Source organism: Fulmarus glacialis, unplaced genomic scaffold (genome assembly GCF_000690835.1).
Source record: "Fulmarus glacialis isolate BGI_N327 unplaced genomic scaffold, ASM69083v1 scaffold8219, whole genome shotgun sequence".
In the NCBI taxonomy this organism is placed as follows: domain Eukaryota; kingdom Metazoa; phylum Chordata; class Aves; order Procellariiformes; family Procellariidae; genus Fulmarus; species Fulmarus glacialis.
Genome location: NW_009235231.1, coordinates 35,872 through 54,965, shown reverse-complemented (window position 1 = coordinate 54,965; position 19,094 = coordinate 35,872). Strand labels below are relative to the sequence as shown.

The 19,094-nt window shown below is 36.6% G+C and overlaps 1 protein-coding gene across 1 annotated transcript in view; it reads right to left on the bottom strand.

The window, feature by feature from the left end:
* Positions 1 to 309: 309 nt before the first annotated feature.
* LRRC2 (leucine rich repeat containing 2) overlaps positions 310 to 19,094 on the bottom strand; it is a gene marked incomplete at its 5' end in the record, with an annotated part of 54,432 nt that continues 35,647 nt past the window's right edge. Inside the window, 4 exons of the mRNA XM_009585944.1 lie at positions 310 to 359; positions 1,832 to 1,968; positions 3,787 to 3,942; positions 6,136 to 6,281. Of these exons, the coding sequence (XP_009584239.1) occupies positions 310 to 359; positions 1,832 to 1,968; positions 3,787 to 3,942; positions 6,136 to 6,281 (489 nt within the window). The remainder of the gene's footprint in view (positions 360 to 1,831; positions 1,969 to 3,786; positions 3,943 to 6,135; positions 6,282 to 19,094) is intronic.

Genomic DNA, 19,094 nt, shown 5'->3' with positions numbered 1-19,094 from the left:
GGGCTTCTATGCCTGCGTATACTTTATTACGCGAATATTTACTTTCAGCAGGTCTATATGTAAATTAGTGGCCGTTGCTGTGAACTTGAAAATAAATATGTTGATTTAAAAGGTGAAATAGCATCTTACAAAGGCTCTGCTGCTCTTTGTTTTGTCTGTAGTTACTGGGAGCAACTACAGTAACAAATAAAAAAGTTCCTGATGATTTTGAAGTGCTTCTGGCCATCTGTGGTTTCTAGTGTTTTCTATTCAGGTGGATAAAAATAGAGTCATTCTGATATTCGCTAATGATTTAGAGATTTTTGATCTTCAGAGCTGAAGACTGAGTAATACTTTCGTAGTGTAGGAAGGAGTAGAATCTGTGAAAAGAGAAAGAAGAAATACATCTCAGACTTCAGCTATGTAATCCAGCACAAATAAATGGAGCCCTTACCTAGAAACAGGTAGGTTTGGGTTTATTTCAAAGGTGCTTGATAAGTGATCTTTGTGCTATCATTCAGAAATTCTGCCAGCTCGTATTATACAGAAGCTATTCCTTCTCCAGTTTCCTTTTCAAAAACAGGTATTGGCATAATCTATAGCACAAGAGTTCAGAAGCAGGAAATACAAGAGAGTTTCATGATTCAACCTCATCATAAAAAACATGGAGACAAGATTTGTCTAGGAAGGCAGAAGAGTGTATCCCTGAGCTGCTTTGTCCCAAAGGCATATAAAGCTGGCCTATGCCTGACAGGGCCAAATACAAGTTTCAGGAAGCCTGGCAGCCATTATCTTAGACTCCGCATTTCACAAGTATGTAAATACAACTCCATTATTACATATTTCATGAGTTTCTCTAAAGCCAAATTATGATCTCAGTTTTTCCTCCATTCCTTCTCTTTGTTTTAACCACTGTTGCTACCATTATCAGAATCTGGCACTTTTATAGCAGATTCCACTTTGGAAGTAGACGGCTTGAATACTCAAGTGTGCAGCTTATGGACATTAAGGAACAAAAGTCCAGTATCAGAACATGAAAAGTATTCTGCAGCCACATCCTGTGGCCTTTTTTTACATTTCTCTTTTATCAGGTCTTGTAGGACTACTATATAGACCACTTACATGAAATGCAAGGAATGAAAAGATACCATAAGATTCATTCCACAAAAATTCATCTTTACACACAAACTCTCAAAAATGTTTAAACAGAGCCTATAGGTCACTTTGGCTCACAGGAAATTTTCCCTTTGTTTCCTAACAAGTTTACTAAACAAGTCTCAAGAGATTGACAGTTACTTAATTGCGATAAATTTAAGGCAGAACAGCAAGCTAAGTAATATGTAAACTTTCAGGTGCTGTCCAAAAAAGACAAAAGCAGCAATTTTACTACAACAATTTTGCAGTGGTTAAACAATTAGTACATTGATACAGATACATTGTTAAAGAATGTCCTATCAGTGTAAAGAGCATTTCATATATGTACTGTGTTTCCTTTGAGGGGGAGAAGCACTTCTGCAGGAATTCAAAATCACTAATGCTAATCCCAAAAGAGGTAAGTAAATCTGGAGAATGAGGATTATCATTGCATGCATTGTAATTGAATTAAGGTTAATGCTGATGTACAAACACACCATTCATTTTGTATATCTTTGTTCAATATGAAGTCTTTTAGTTAGGGCCCAAACTTTTAACAAAGCACATTCGACTTTTTCACTTTTAATCTTATTTAATACCATAACAGACAATTACAGTTTAAGGGTATATTTCTTGTATTCTTAAAAATTGATGTTCCCAATGTATGCCTGCATTTATATCCAAGATAGCAGGAAGTTTACTGTAAATTAACACATACCCCTTTCCTTTAGGTCTTCAATGTATGCTTTCATAAACTCTTTCTCAAACTGCTCCCGTTCACGTTTGCTTTCTATAATTGCTTCAGTATCTTCAGATACAATAGTTTCAACTGGGCTGTCCTTGAGGCTTATGAATCTAGAGAGAGATTAACACAAGAATATACGCAACAGGCTTCTGAATATCACTGGCCAACATGAAAGATATTTTAGAAGTTGCTACTACACCCAGAAGGAGAAACGTAAAGAACATTTGTTCATTTTTTGCATTATGGCATTGTTAGAATCCATCTATTGTTAGAAAAAATACAGATTTCAAATGGCACCTTCTCTATATTCTACTTTCCATATAAAAATGATCAGATTTATCTCTTTCTTTTCACCTATCTACATAATCATTCCTTGCAATAACAGGTATATTTCTTTATTATGGAACTTCTGACAGACTGTATTGTAATTTCACATCTGTTAATGAGCAGTATGAACTCCATCCTAACAAGATTGCCTAGCAATCTGGAATTTTGCCAGTATCACTTAGCTGACAATATGTATCTTCATTTTTTGTTTGTTTTATGTTACTTCTCTTTTTCAATGCATGACTGGACGTGATTTGTGTCATATTTGCAAATTTCCTAAAGCTACACTTTGCAGGTGTAAAACTAGATGGTTACATAAACAACTTATATAATGTGCAAATTAAGTGCACAGCATTCTGAAAATCTCTGGTGATATTACCACTCCAAGAAGGAAAAAAATCAATAAAATTATTACTTTCAAAAGAACAAATGTTGCAACAAATCAACCTCAAGAATTGCTGTGAGTCTGTGGTCAGTTGAGCTTGGTTGGCCAGGAGTCCACCAAGCAGCTCTCTCACTCCCCCTCCTCAGCAGGACAGAGGGAGAATATAAGATGAAAAACTCGTAGGTTGAGATAAAGACAGCTTAATGAAGAAAAGCAAAAGCCATGTGTGGAAGCAAAGCAAAGCAAAAAAAAATTATTCTCTGCTTCTCATCAAGAGGAGATGTCCAGTCACTTCCTGGGAAGCAGGGACTCAGTATGTGTAGCAGTTGCTTTGGAAGACAGATACCTTCATAACAAATGACCCTTCTCTTTTCTCTTAGCTTTTATTGCTGAGCATGATGTCATTGGTATGGAATACCTCTTTGGTCAGTTTGAGTCAGCTGTCCCAGCTATGTCCCCTCCCAACCTCTTGCTCATCCTCAGCCCACTGGCCTTTGGGGGGGAGGGTTGGAGAGACAGCCTTGATGCTGTGGTAGCACTGCTCAACAGTAGTCAAAAACCTTGGTGTGTTATCAGCACCATTCTAGCTACAAATACAATGCCCAGCATTGCGGGGCTTAAGGAATGCTATGGGGAAAGTTAACTCCATCCCAGCCAGACCCAGTATAGAGTCTCAAATAGTTGCATAATCAAAGACCTGAACATGGCCTGCGGAAATGCAGGATCATTATAATTGTAGTCTGAAAGGTCTTTTAGTCTTATCCTGCATGCAGCAACAATAGGCTCTTTCACAACAAAGAATATATGAACTGCTAAACTCATGTGACATTATTTAGCCTTTTAACTAGCCATGTCTCCCACTCCCAGCAACATACTTTTGACAGTACTGAGCTTATCAACTGCCAGACTACTGGTCCCACTCTGGGGCATGGCTTTGCGACTCCAGAGTTAGAGCTACTATGACCAAGCCTATACAGGAATAGCAGTTTAGGCATACAGATGCACAATGCGGGGAACTAGCAGTTAAAAATCAGAAAGCTGCGGCTCCTCTGCAATTTCCAATCTCTCTAGTGCCTCCTTAAGGGCTCTGATATAAATTGGGCCAGAATTTGACTACCAGGTATGGTAGAAACTGATGCTTGTGAAAGTATTTCTCCTGGGTGCATCTACCTTATCTTCTTAAGAACATATTCCTTTCTCTTTTACTTTCACTTACTTCAAACCTGTGGTTGACTCACAGACAGCTGTGGGTATCTCAACCAGGTCATCACCACTGACAACTAGCAAACTGAGCTTTGGCATATTGACCAGAGCTCGTGGAAGATAAGTCAACTTGTTTTTCTGTAGGAGAAGTGTCTGCAGTTGATCTAACCTGTAAAAACGTAAAAGATAAAGATAACTTAAAATATTTATTTCAGACAGGAGCATCTATCCAAAATAGCAATACAGACTTAATCTTGTGTAAAAGAAGAACAATTACATGCACCATCTTTGGTTTCTCAAAAATTATTCATACCACACTTTCACAAATTGTCATCAACTTAATGGAAATTTCCAGGCATGTTTCAACATTATAGATATTAATAGCACACCTTTGACAAGTACTTAGAAGCATGCCCAAGATAAGAAGTTACAAAAATTACTGTGCTTTCATACATAAGATGTTGACAGAATATGATATAAAGCCTTACCATGTGTATCCCGGAACTAATGAAAAATATGGGTCACCAGCTCACAGCTTTGCCCATGTACTGGTTTCTATGAACTAGATATATCCGTGCTAGGCAGTATATTCCCATCTATTGTTTTTCACTAGTAATTAGTACTGTGGGGAGCAAGAGAAAGACCAGCGCCTGGTCATACGGCTTTTGCAAGTTGTCCCACTGAAATCAATTTAATGACAATGTTTTGTGGAGGAAGGCATTGGGCTTCTTTTGCTTTATTTCCCCTGGCTTTTCCTAATGCAATAGCAATTTGTGGCTGAGCATTTATTCCTTGGAGTAGGTAGAAGACAAAAAGCATAGCAAACTGATGAAACAAGTTTGTCTCGTTTGACCAGAAGGGTCCATTCCTAAAACACTGTTGCAGGCTATTGCTTATCAGGCCCATAGGGTTTGTTTGAATTCAGGGAGAGAGATATTAAGTAAGGCTTCAGTTTACTGCCAGCTCATCTTTTTTAATCACAGACTTTATGGTAGTTCATTGAGGTTCTTCGACACTGCAGGCATTGAAATCATGAGTCTGAAAAGAGTATCCGTTTACTGGGGAGGGGAGGCATATCCTGACATTTTGTAGTCTTCAGAATGCACATGAGCCCGAGAGATCTCAAAATTCAAAACTCAAAGTCAAACAAAGAAAACCTTATTTTGTAGTGTCTGATTTTGATGCTTTAGTATTGAATCTGCCAACACAATACGAAATGGAGAAGATGAAATGTAGAAAAGGAATATTTCAGAGATAGAGAAATATATATAGGTTACAGGGAAAAAATGACCCTTAAGTTGAGCGTGTATCCTTTCATAAAATAAAAATATCCTCTTAGAAGCCCTTTGAAGTTAATCAAATCTCTGCTCAGATCCCCTGGGAAAAAATGAGATTTCTATGGTGTTGTGGCTAGAGCCTGTGAATTACTAATACAAATTAAGACTTCAGCCCTGCTGCCAGAGAAATCTGTGATTACACAATGTCCCAGAAAACTCTTTTTGCCCAGCAAAAAAGGTCTTGCGGAAGTTAAGGCTGAACAACTTTTCTGTGAAGTTTCTTCTGCCTCAGGGATCTCTATTCCCAGATCAATAAACAATCCGTATTTTTTTTTCATAAACTTTAGTTAATATGTGTTTTGGTTTACTTATGTCTATGTAAAGTTTTGTAAACTAAGTTACAACAGGACTCCAGAGTGAATAAATAGGCCCAGGGATAAGAAAAGTGCTTTCTCAGGCTAGTAAGTCCCATTAAAGAGATCAGCATGATTTTTTTAAAACTAGTTCTAGTGGATCTCTAAATTGAGAGAGTGAGTATATGTGTGCACATGCAGATATACTTCAGAGTAGGAGGGGAGGATTGTCAGTGGTTTTTTTAATCTTACCAATATTTTTCTGTTTTACTGCCAAAATTTATCAGGTTCTTTCAGTAACTTAAATATGCTTTGGTTCATCTTTCCCTCCACCCTGTCTACCCTCCAGAGAGATACTGCTGCCAACTCCATATGGTGAGTCCCCTTTGCTGGAACTGGGGCAGAGTATGAACTTCCCATGAACTTCCCAAATAATAATGCCTGGATATAATGACAAATTATCATGAATGCAGCAGAAAATGTAATTAGTTAACTGAACAGTAGAGGCACTGACTATGCAATCTGCCATCAATGAGCTAGAAAATGTGGTTTCTGTTCTCTGACCTAGTTCATCAATAGCAATGGTAAAGCTTACAAGCAAAACTATCTGATGCATTTCTAAATGTGATTTTTTCACGTGATTTTTCATTAATTGTGTCCCTTGGAAGCTTGTTACTTTCTAGATTTGCTTCATAGTTCACAAGCCTGTCAATGAATTAAAACATAAACTACCTGTCTATGTCTTCTGGGAGATCTTTCAGGTTGTTGCTGCTAATATCCAACCACAGCAAATTAGACATCCGGAGTACACAGATTGGAATAGAATGGATCTTGTTTGCTGACACGTCCACAACTGTGACTTGTTTCAGGTTACTTAGCTAGAAAGAAGCAGTGTTTTATTCTAGTTACATTTTTCAAATACAAGAAGACATTTCATTCATCAAACATTCTTATTCCTCTTAAAGTACTTAGAAAAATAAAATCACATGATTTTTTCACTCAACTTTTTGCCAGCCTTATTTCTTAGTCACCAGTTTATAGGAAAAAGGATTTCAGAAATAACTGCCTCCCAAAGTGTTCATCACCTTTCTAGCACCATCATGGTATTGAATGAAATCTTCATTCTAAAAAAACCTACCGTTTCAGATAACACCAAGGCTGGAACCTGACAATGACTTGGTTCCTTCCTAGGTTACCTATGAACTAAGCTCTGAAGTGACAAAACACAGTTTTGATAATTAATAGATGCCAGTTTACCATTCTCAAAATCAGGGATTTTATAACTCACATCAAAAATCCATAGATTTCCTTCGCTATAACTTTATTATACACTGACAGCGTATTGCTAGGAGACCCTTAGAAAATGAAACTGCCAATTTAAGACAACAGAAAATTTGGTCTAATATTTTTCAAATATCTTTAAAAATACATCTTCCATACTGCACATTAAATACATAATAAGTGCATTAGAGCTTTTTATTTGACTAATTTTCAAAGGAGTTACATTTTTAAGTAATAAACCTTTAGCGTCATGAAGGTTAACTACAAATGTAAAATATACTTGTTGAAGAAACAAATGTGTTAAATAAAGCTCTCGCTGCACTGAATCAATTATTCACACTACCAGTGTTCATAAAACCATGCAGCTAGCTAAAGTGAATGTCAAAGGAGTATAAATGTTAACCAGAAAAAATACTTTAGAATGGAAATTACTTCTCTGAGCTTCTAATCATATGTCACCATCACAATCTAGCTCTCTAAATCCTGATACAGAAGAGAAAGTAGCAAAAAAAGGTCACTGGTCTTTGCCTGAAGGTTTCTTACAATGTAGAAAATAATTAGGAACCAAAAACCCCAAACCAAATATATTTTCCACTTCCAAAATGAGCAAAATGCAAGCAACAGCATAAATTATGAAAAAAACTAGAAAGTAATAAGATACATTCTGAATTTTTGAGAAGGATTTTTTTTAATTATTGTTTAATAAGAATCAAGTTCTGGTTTGCTATATTTTATGGCCAAACTTCTTCTTATTGCAATACTGCCAGACTTTCATCTTAATTTGACCCTTGCCATTTGAAATGCTCACATTCATAGCTTGGTGCTCTGTCAGAGCCAGTTTGATTTGGGATTTTTTGGCGGTGGTTTTTTTTGTTTGTAGGGTGTGGGGTTTCTGTTTGGTTGGTTTTTTGTTTTGTTTTTTTCTAGATATAACCTTATATTGCTGCCAGAGCTTAAAATTTGGAAATCTTTTCAGGGAGATTTACTTAAATTATCGTATTACAAGTAACTACACAATTAAGTTTACCTTTCGAAAACATAATAAAGGTTCAGAGTTTCTCAAGTCAAAAACATAATTTCGAAATCTGCCCACCACTGCATTAAAACAGCCTTGGTGAGGCATTACCATGGAAATATCTCGCTCCTGATTCAGAACAGGCAAGCACACATTTTATTCTGACACTTCTCATTTCCAAACCATTTTGTCATTTTGAGAACTGACTACTAGCAATGAACACTCATTCCTATACTGTAAATTTTCCAGATACTGAATCGTTTTTCCAACAAAACAGAACCTCCCTTCGAAAAAGGAAAACTTCTAGATCATAGCAATGAGAGAACAGAGAAAACAATTGGCACCATCTTTACTCTGCATTTACTTTGTGGTTTCAAATTATTGTCACGATTCCAAATCCCAAGCAAATATTTCAAGTTTCTCTGCACTCAGAACAATTTGCTAAAACTGCTGATACATTTCTTTCAACAAACTCTCCCCAAAAGGAATTTAGCAGGCACAGAATTAAAACAATGTCCCACAGGTTTAAATGCCACCCAAAATGTTCTCAAACCATCCCCAATGAAGAAAAGCCAGAGTCTTTATACACCAAGCGGCAGATTATTTTAAAATAAACTGACATCACTGTTCACCCAAATTCCTAAACACTTTGCTTTCACATGTAGTCACCTGTCTTGCTGAAAAAACTTGGTGACATTAACACTGGGTGGTAAAATGATATTTTTTCAACAACAGTAGCTAGTTTTTATATGTTTTAAAGTGCTTTATGGTGTTAAATATTAAAAGTAACATTAATATAGCAGTTTTTTTTTTTAATAAACAGAGCTGTTTCTGCCATTTTTCATATTGTATTGAAAACAGATTGTTTTAATACTTGATTAGATGAAAACCTACATTTTTCAGGAGTTTGTACTCCCATAAAAATGTACCAGCAAAATGTAAGGCCATGGACTTTCTAGATATAAAGTTTGGTTCAGCATGCCACAGAATATATGGAGCCATGATTATATTGTGTAAGCTGCAAGCCCCCAGTACTTGTTCTTTTAGAGTAATATTTAACAAAACCTGTACATTTTCTATAGTGTGTTGAAACCTAATGGAGTTTTTATTTAATCTGTCTCTGATATGTTACCAACAAACACCTATGATATATGATGCATTGGAAATTATGACAGCTATGTATTATATTTCTAAAGAAAACCCTGTGTATTTTATTTCTTCTTGAAGTACTGATGGATTTTTGCACCTTTTATAACATTTCATTTTCAAACAAGCATGGCTCCCTTATCATTTTTACATTATAATTTATTTTTGCTTGATGTTGATTTTTGCTATTTTCCTCTATTATGTGACTTTGAATCAATCAGTGTATAGGCTTTATGCAAGTTCCGTTTTGAAAAAATGGCTATATTTGATAGTCTAGCTACCCGGACTCACTTATTGTGGTCCTTACGTTTAATCAATGTTGTCATTTTTCTTTGACAAACTGCCCCATTTTGCTTATCATAATAATTTTGTTCATAGAAATAATCCAGATAGCATTGTAGAACTCCACTGCTTCTCTTTACCTCTGACAGTTAAAAGAAAGAAAGAAGAAGACACACCATGTCCTGGGCTGAACAAGTGATTTGATTAATGAGTGTGTGTTTATTTCTGTTCTGCTTTTTGCCATGAAAGGGATTTACTGATGAGGTTGTACGCAAGTTTATCATGAGTTGCCTACTACTTAGCACCACAAATGAAAAAGTGTAAAGTCATGTCAAGCCTTACCACAAAAATGCTGTATATTTCAATTACATGTAAATATTCTCTGACATAAACAGCACCCCATCAAAGTCAATGTATGACAAGACATACAAAAGATTAACCTGGAAATGTCTATCAATGCATTACGAACATGCTTTTGCCCAGAAATTTCAGACTCAGTGAATATAAAGAAAATTTGTACCACTTCAGTAGGATCAGATTATCATATATGTTGTCTCCCAAAACACATAGATTGGCACTCAGCATCTTATTAGCTTGCTGAAAACAGTACGGTATATATGACAAAGGAGCACCCCAGGTGAAAACTGCACAGTTGCCCACTTACATCTCATGCATTTAAACCAAATCCCCAGCTTTTCTTTCACAGAGCTGTAAATGTAACCTCTCTATAATCTCATTGACATTCCTGGAGCAAAGCACCAATTAAAGAAAAAGGGTACAAGCATCTTTGGAGGCCGAAGATATCTTTCATAAAGATATACTTGTATATTTATAGCCCAGTCCACCAGACTTCCAAACTGGACTCTTAAATGCAAAGGCACTCAACAGTCAACCCCACCCCTTAGTAACAGGGTACTCGTTCACGTATTTTGTGACAAAATCCTCTGAAGTATAAAAATGCATGACTTCAAACAGCACTTAATTTGGTGGTAACATGATAAGCTAAATCCAAGAAATGTGTATGGAAGCAAGTCTTCACCCAAATGGCATTATTCTGATCTTGCAATGCTAAAATCCTAAATCTTTGGCAGAGTTAATCCATGAACAGCTGCTGTTGTTCTGATGCCAAACTGTTTACTTGCAAGTTTAACATTATCCCCTTTCATCTTTGGAGCATTACCATCATTCAAACATCTAATGTTTAAAGTATAATAGAGTAATTATAGCTATGATTATCTAAGCATAAAAAGCTCATAGAAACTTTGCTTTTTATTAGAGCAGTTTTTTGTATACACAAACCTTTCATGAGGTCTGCAAAGAGTGAGAAATCTGGCTGCATATGTAATATTCACCAAAGTATCAGGTATTGATCATTCACAGGTTATTGAAGAACCGCATAGCAATAAGAGCAGGACTATCTTCATACAGTTAAAATCCCTGTGAATATGGAACGTGTGTTTAAATTTAAGTACAGGAGTTGTTCCAAGCCAATAGGTGAGTCATGAAATTAAATACCCAATCACTGACTTTCTGGGCTGAAGCCAAAACAAATCTGCTGTCTCAAAAAACAAATTTATGTTGATTAGTTACAATAAATTGTCATAGTATTGCTGCTGCAGCTACACGCAGTCTGCATATATTATTACACTTTGCCGTCATAAAGTCATCTCATCTTCAAATCTCCAAAACTTGTAAATTAAGGACACACATTAAAAGGGAAAACTAGGCTCTACCAAAAGTCAATTACAGGTTTCTCATCAGCTTAAACGGATCCAGTAGCTCACTTTGGGTGTACACTCTTCATATGTTTTAATTAAAACCATTAGAAGAGGAAGAGCAGCAATGTCAATAGCATACGGGCATTAACTGGCCTCTCTAGATAGGAAGAGTCTTTTGAATACATCAAAACACCCTTTTAAGATACATTCTGTTCCTTCACAAAGAGGTGACCAAAATTGCTCACTTTCACAACAGAATAGAGACAAAGCCAAAAACTTTTTTCATTTCTGTTCCAAGATGCAACAGCAATTGAAGAGATACTATTCAGATGGTGCCATCTTAATTATGATTTAAACATATATAACAATTCTGTTTTGCCATACAATACTGTAGCCTGTGAAGTTAGTATTCTGATTTTAAAACCTGAGTATGTTCATTTGAGCTCATTCTGAAATCCAGAATAAATCACTATTTGCCAAAGTGGGGCAAGGGGAAAACACCCAAAAGAGAAGGAAATTTTATTCTGTAGCAACTCAAAAAAGATATTATAAACAAAGATGACAGCAAAAATAAAGAGTTATAACACACTTATTGATGGTTTTGTTTTACACCGATAAAATAATAACCATTCACTTCAAAGGAAAAAAAATACCAAGGATATTTGAAGAGATAGTATCAGTAGAAGAGAACCAGATAACAGCATAATATTGACAGAAGCAAAATAAATAATAAAAAGAATGATGTGAGAAAAATATTCAAGCAAAACTAAGAATGTGGTCCTATGGCTCTAACCTATTACAGTAGCATCATTTTGATGATGGATGATAAAATCTTTTCACCTTATGTATATTGGTGCCGGGCAATGACAACAGCTTTCTACACCAGACTGAACAGATACAGCCTGATAAACTTGGAAACAAGAGTTTCATGGAATGTCAGCCAGAAATCAGGTTGCTTATAAATATAAGTGCAAGACAGAATATTAAGGGGAAAAAGACATTCTGACTTCAACAGCAGAGGTCAGAAGGTTTATGATCTGTGAGCTGCTTCCTATGATAGCTGGAATAAGCATCTCCATGTTTTTTTGCTTTAAAGCAGAAATGGCAGAACTTCTTTTTGCCTTGGCAGAGAGTAATTTCACTAAAATGCACAAGATTGTCGCCTGCTGTGGTGCTGGGCACCAGAGCAGTTTGACAAATACTAGTAACTGGCTACCAAGCAGGAGAACCCTGCAACTTGGTACTGGATTTATCTCTTCTTGAAGCAGGAGTTTCATATAGAAAATCCCCAAATTCAGGGAAGTCACAATGGAGATAAGCCTGTTTTGCACCCTGTGACATATCCGGTCTTGAATTAGACCTTATCTAGTTGAGCAAACTGTTGCAAAATATCTATCATCAGGTTTTTTTTCTTTTAATGCCACAGACTACACGTGCATGACACTGATAGTACACAAACTTACAATTGAGAACACTGTCAACAATTGAACACGACAGTTCACAGCTTTGTGGCTTGCCAGGATTATAGAAAATTTTCTCTCCCTCTTCTTTCCTTTTTCATAGTGCTGTTAGATACAGGTGGCGTTTTTTTATATACTTTCTTTGAGGTGGTGACAAACATAGCTGGAAAAATTTTGAGTTCATCTCTTCCCAAAGGATACTTTTCTTTCTACATTATAACAATATTTCTAGGAGGCTTTATGTCTTGCTTTGATACAAACATGTAAAAATTGGAAATATAGCTAATATTAGTAAAAGACTCAGATATGGGAGAGATCTTTTCCTGACCTGGTCAAGAAAGCTGAGGAATGGCACATATGTTGTAGGCACAATGGGTAGGGTTTTTGCACAAATAGACACCTGGCTACTTTCTAAGAGCTTGTTGGTGCAATTAAGAGCATGAACCTATGACTTCTTGCAGGTTTTAGTGCTTCATTGCTATTTTGCACTACTCCATCCAGGCTGTGTCCAGGTAACCAGAGTGTGTCCAAGTAATTTAAGGTATTAAATAATTATTGTTCTTACTAAACATCTGCTAATAAAAATATACTTATTAATATACTTTTTATATATATATGTATATATGTATACACTTATTTATGAAATCTTGCAATGAAGCTGGGCTTTCAAGACTCATTTTACAGGAAGAATTCCCCTGATGTGGAATTTACAGAGACCTGATGCAGGCACTGGACACATTGCAGCCCTCCAGTAATAGCACCCAGCCATGTGATCTTTGGTACTGCCCCATGGATGAGAACATAGCAAGCATACAAACCTCATCTCCTTTTTACTGGAAATTCTTTAAAGTTTCTTTTCTTTTCTTTTCTTTTTTCCTTATACACTAATGAAGCATTTGTTGAAATTGTCTTTTTAAAAAACAAAAAAAATTGCCTGCATAGAATATATGTGGCCAGCTCCCCAGTGTAGCCAAAGGCTCCTATATTTCAGGCAAGCTTCTAAATTACATCAGGATGTCTTCCATCAACTCAGAGTACCTCAGGAAGAGGTAGGCACAAATTCAAAGGAAGGCTTGGTCCATAATGTTCCTTGGATTGCTAACTTTTGTCCTGTGTCTCTTAAACAACAAGGAAAAGATGTCTAATAAAATCAGTCATCTGACCTGTCCCAGCATAGTTACTCGGAAGATAAATTGCGTAGAATTAGGTTTCATGGTACTGAAACAGTATAAGCTCAGATATATTTCACACTTTTTCTTCTATGTCCTATACCAAAATAAGCAGCTTCCAAACAAGTGGTTTACTACCCAGTCCCACTCAGATTGTGTCTAAGCAACTTATCTTTACTTAGCTACACATTGCTGCTGGAGACATATATTCCCCTAGTAATTTTTTAATGGTAAACAACAAAAAACTTCTGCATATTTGTGTATATCATGTGCAAATATTTTCTGTGAACGTGACATTTTACAAATACCTGTGTAATGCTTTAAGCATATAAAAACATGAATATAACAAAGGAAACTGTGACTACTGGACAGATACTTAGAAGGAGTAACATTTATTATTAACAGCGTGTATCTAAAACTGTCAAGATTTTCACAACTGCAAATAAAATCTAATATGGAGCAGTACAAGGTAAGAGAAGAACAGTGAACTACACACATTTCTTAAACTGACTGAAACCTGGGAAAAGATGGAAACATGAAAAAAGTAACTGTATATAACTCAGTTAAAGTCTTGTGTTTAATATGCAGTAGTGGTCAAAAAAGTAAATTAATAGTTGGATATATACGTAACATGATATACAATAATTAACCCCAAAATTACTTGCCACTAAATAAAACAATTGTACACCTACATACAAAACACCATACTTCTTGTCAGTTTTTCTCAAGGAAAAATATAACAGTAGATGGGATTTCGAGATGAGCAACCGTCGTTAACAGAATGGAAAGACTTTATTATTTTTGTTAATTTTTTATTTTGCAGTAGTTCTGAAAGACCTAAATCAAGATTAGGAAATATGTAAAGATTAGAACAGTTGAGCAAGAAATGGCAAATTCATGGTGCATTCTTCCTTAACAGTACAAGACCAACATAACCAAAAAGCATTGCACTTCCCAATAAAATGAAACTTCTGTACAAATGAAACTTCTATAGGATTTGCAACAACAACATGTTTTTCAGTTTAAGAACTTTGCAGAATTCAGAGGAAGCTGACATTTACACAAATAATGAAAACCTCTATTTCTATATCACAGTTCAAACAAGCACAGTTCAGATTTTTTCCATCTCAGAATATGGCACAGACACCTCACTGATGTTCTAGTAGAATAATACTAAACATTCTATATTCAGTTTGCTTATTGAGATTTCAAAGGCGAAAACTGCTAAAAGTTGAATTCTTTGGAAAGCAGATCTGCAACTTAGCAATGTGTTACAACACTAGCATCATTGTTACCAGAGCACATAGAATTGTAAATAAAGCTCTGTGATGCTATGCTGTAAAAACACAGGTTGAAAGATCTCTACTGTGCAGTTTTAATATCATTAATAGCCATGACAAGCAAATGGGAGAAAGCAAACAGAAACAGAGTGGCAAGAAGTCACTTACCAAGGTCAAAAAATACATCAGAGAAAGTATAATCCAGGTTTCCTGATTTCTAGTCTTGAGATACTAAGGACCACTCCAGGCATGTATTGTGAAAAGTCTCAGGCACCTATCAAGACTTTCTTTGATTACGGTAATGAAATTAGTGGGGATTTAAGGTGCTCTATATTTTTTTATAACCTCCTTATTTCTTCCCTTTTTTTAAAAAAAGTGTTCCAACATTCTACAATTCTGAAGCATCCCATTAGGTCCTTGAGTCTAGTCAACCTTTTTATCGCCTGTAACCAGCATTTCAAAAAGCATTTTGTATTGACAACCTAAAGACTTGCAGCCAGCTTCTGAGAATGAAAAATATTTCTACTATATCAAAAGCACCTTAGGGTAGCCTGGCCTTTTGTTAGCCACCTCCCTGCCCTGCAAGGAGTATATTCAAAGAGAAACCAAAAACAAAAGGAAACAACCAAAACAAAAAACCACCACCACCCCCCCCAAAAAAAAAAAAAACAACCAAACCCACAAATACCAGCAACAAAGACAGAAAAGAAGAACAGCGAATCATGAAATGATGATGCCCATGTGTGATCCTGACACATGTATCTTCTAATTCATTGCAGCCCCTCTGCCACCACGATCACACAGGTCAGACATAACTTTTAACTGACCAGCTCTGTATTTCAAGATGAGCCAGAATAACAGCCTCAAGACAGCTTGGCAGCCAGCGTACGCCACCTGACAGGACTGAAGCTAGGAGTCATAGCCCTCAGCAGCCGTCTAGTGGTGCATAGCCATATAATCATGTATCATATAACCAAACGCAGTCAGGGGAAGTTCTGTCACATAGTCATACACATTCTTCACACAAACTCTACAAACGGGCAAGCGTTGGCCACATATACCCAGCATCCACAGTGCCCATATAAACTGATACAAGGAGCCTCAAGTTTTGGGTCAAGGAGTTTGGCAGACCAGGATTAACAGTGTCACTTCAGATTAGTCCAGAAAGCAATTGGCTGATGTGACTAGACTAATGCAGGTGATGGGGAAGCAAAAAAAACATATGTGAATTAAAAATAAATAGGAAGAAAAAAGGATCAATTTTGCAAAGTAAAAGATAAGAGAGGTCTGGGAAATCTGATTCCTGCAATGCTGTGTTTACACCTTAAAGCATGAAGCTACTTTAACCTTACCATAACCTTTGTAACTTGTGTTTTTATTGTTCATAATATTACCCACATCCTAAACTCCATCAGTAGTAACCAGCTCTATGACAAGCCACAATACTGAATCAGAGGGATAGTCTAAACAGCAGGTGAAGAGACACACCTTTTTTTATATTTGTTCTGAGATTTCCAGCCATTAATCTCTTAACCTGAAACTCATTGTGCTTTGCACTGCAGTTCAGAAGCACGACATCAACACAGGTTTGTGAGCTAGCATCTCTTCAATAAGAAAAGCAGGAACCACTGGGCCATATCCTCCATTGAATTCCCTTGCACCTTCAGCAATCATTTCTCTTCACGTTGGGTATATTTCTACAGTCTTTTTGCCCAGCACTAGTAGAACAGAGATCTCACTTGACTGAGCTCTATATGAGACAAAAAAATAAGATAATACCTGCTTTCAACTGGTAGGGCTGCCTCTTGCCTTTATGCCTTTCCCACTGATCAATGATGATGAATAAAAATCACGGTCAGCCTTATTAAGTATTGTTTACAGCTGTGAAGAGTTGATCAATCAAGTAACTACCTATAATTAGTTAACAACTGATAGGAATGAATTCAGTGATAAATTAAATGCATTAACTTCAGTTAGACTCTCCAACTTTATTCTTCTTATAAATAATACCTCTCATTAGCTGTACTTTATGGAATAACAAATAACATGCTTTTCTCTCCCTTTGCCTACAACTCCCTTCTGACTCTCATCAATCCATGTATGTGGGCACCAGAGACATTTTTCTTTAAGTTAAAGTATGCAAATGTGATAGTGCTATGTATTTGTTCTCCTCTCTTCTTCTATTCAGTAGCTATATAAAATCTGCCTCAGATTATCTCGCTGATGAATGGAGGATATAGAACCAGGATTTTGAAAACCAATTTTGCTATTGGACTCAATGAGATTTTGAACTGTTTTCAGAGAAAGCAGGGCTGGAACAGTGCCAAATACTCTTTCCTACTACTGAATTCTTTTACAATTAGATTCATGCTTTTTGTAACAACATAGCCATGTTGTAGTGTTCACATGTTTTTAAGTCTTTGCTCATCGTTAAGTCTTCCCTTACACAGTCAAACTACTTCTCTGTCATTCCCTACTGTAAGAAAATTTCAGACCGTGAAAGGTGATGTTACTTTTATTGAACTCATGTGAAAGGTAAAGGAAAGGTCCTGGCACCACAGCATGGAGGAAGGCATGGGTCGGTTCTTCAATGAAGTGGGCTGTTATTATTAGCTGCTGACTTGCTCTGGTAGTGGAGTGGTTTTGAAGTGATGTTATATTAATTAGTAGACTTTGGAAGCACAGTGTCAAGAACAGGATCAACTGACACACTTTCTTGTGCCTAACTGCATAATCCTGTTTCCTAACATAGACCCATGACCTTCTTTAGCCCCTTGTCTATTAAAACATTTATGAGAGCTCCTGCAGCAGTAAGGCCTCCATGAATCTCCTGACACCTAACACCTTTGCACCTGCTCTTTCGGGTTTCACACCCCTCCTGCTAATGTTTGATGTTACATCTTATACCAGTTCCATAAAGCAGCTGTTGTGTTGCATGGATTGACAGCACTTTGGCCAACAGTATCAGAAAGCAATGCGTCATGAACATTAAGCAAATTTGAAGAGAATACAAGCACTGAGTAAAGAAGGGCAAGATGAAATCCTGTAACAGAAATGCACCCAAGCAAAGCAATTGGAAAAACATTTCTGAGACTGCAAAATGTAAGCACAGAAATGCTGGTCCGATTAAAGTCAACTGGACTTTTGCCAGCTATTTAAAATGAAGAATTTTGCCAGAGGTTGGCTTAATGCTGTTGGCTTCACAATACCAAGTTAAGCTCTTTATTACACCATGCCTGTCTGCTTTGTGGTCCTGAAAAATCCACACAAATAAAATTCAGTTTTTAACAAATCCAGTACATGACTTCTTTGTAACTTTCTAAAAATTCTACAAATGTGAAGATTTTACAAGTCCTTTATGAGGACCTTGAATGAGAGAGGAAGGAGCTAAGGGTGAGTTCTTCCAGTGCCTGACTGGATAGTGAAACCCCTGGGAAATTAATGTCCTGCACATCCCTCTGATTGTGTTTTTCATTTTATAATTGTTACACACACAAAAAACAAATGGCAAGGAAAAGAAACAGGTTTGGAAGTTTACAGCTTTAAAGAATAATGTGCTGGTAAAACAACCTGTCATTTTACATTTCTATTGAGACTGCTGGTGTCCTGCCTGCATAACCAGGTATGGCTTTGGGAGGTGTGAGCCACGGACCACAAAGACAACAAGTTACATGAAAAACCACCGTGGGGAATTATTTGAAGTCTCCCCACACTTGCATAGAGCTTGTACCTCTGCTCTTCCTGCTAAATGTTTTCCTTTGCTGAATAGGACTGGCCAAAGAAACAGAACCAGACCAAAAGAGAACAAAAATACTCCAGCTGTTAAAGCTCAGTTTTAAAATATCTTTTGAAATTGTATTTATATATAAAAAGTTATTTATGTCTGTTCTGGATACTTTAGCAGACTTATGTTTGAAAACCTTAGGAGACTTATGTTAGGGCTTAATGAATCTCTGATCACATCAGCTTTTTTTTTAGGGTCACACATGCTAGCATTGTTGAAAGGTAAAAGAGACAATTATAATTATATTTTTCAGGTAAACAAAGCAGAGAAATGGCACCAGCTATAACTCCTGTAACTCTAGATAGCCTTACCAGAGGGGATGCACTACTGGACCTGTTGGTCACCAATGCAGGTGAGCCAATTGGTGACACCAAGATTGGAGGCAGCTTGGGCTGCAGTGATCATGCACTGGTGGAGTTTGCAATCCTGAAGGATATAGGTCAGGCAAAGAGTAAAGTCAGGATCCTGAATTTTAGGAAAGCAAAATTGAGCAATTCAAGGAGTTAGTCAATAGGACCCCCTGGGAAACTGCCCCTGTGGATCAGAACAGAGCTGG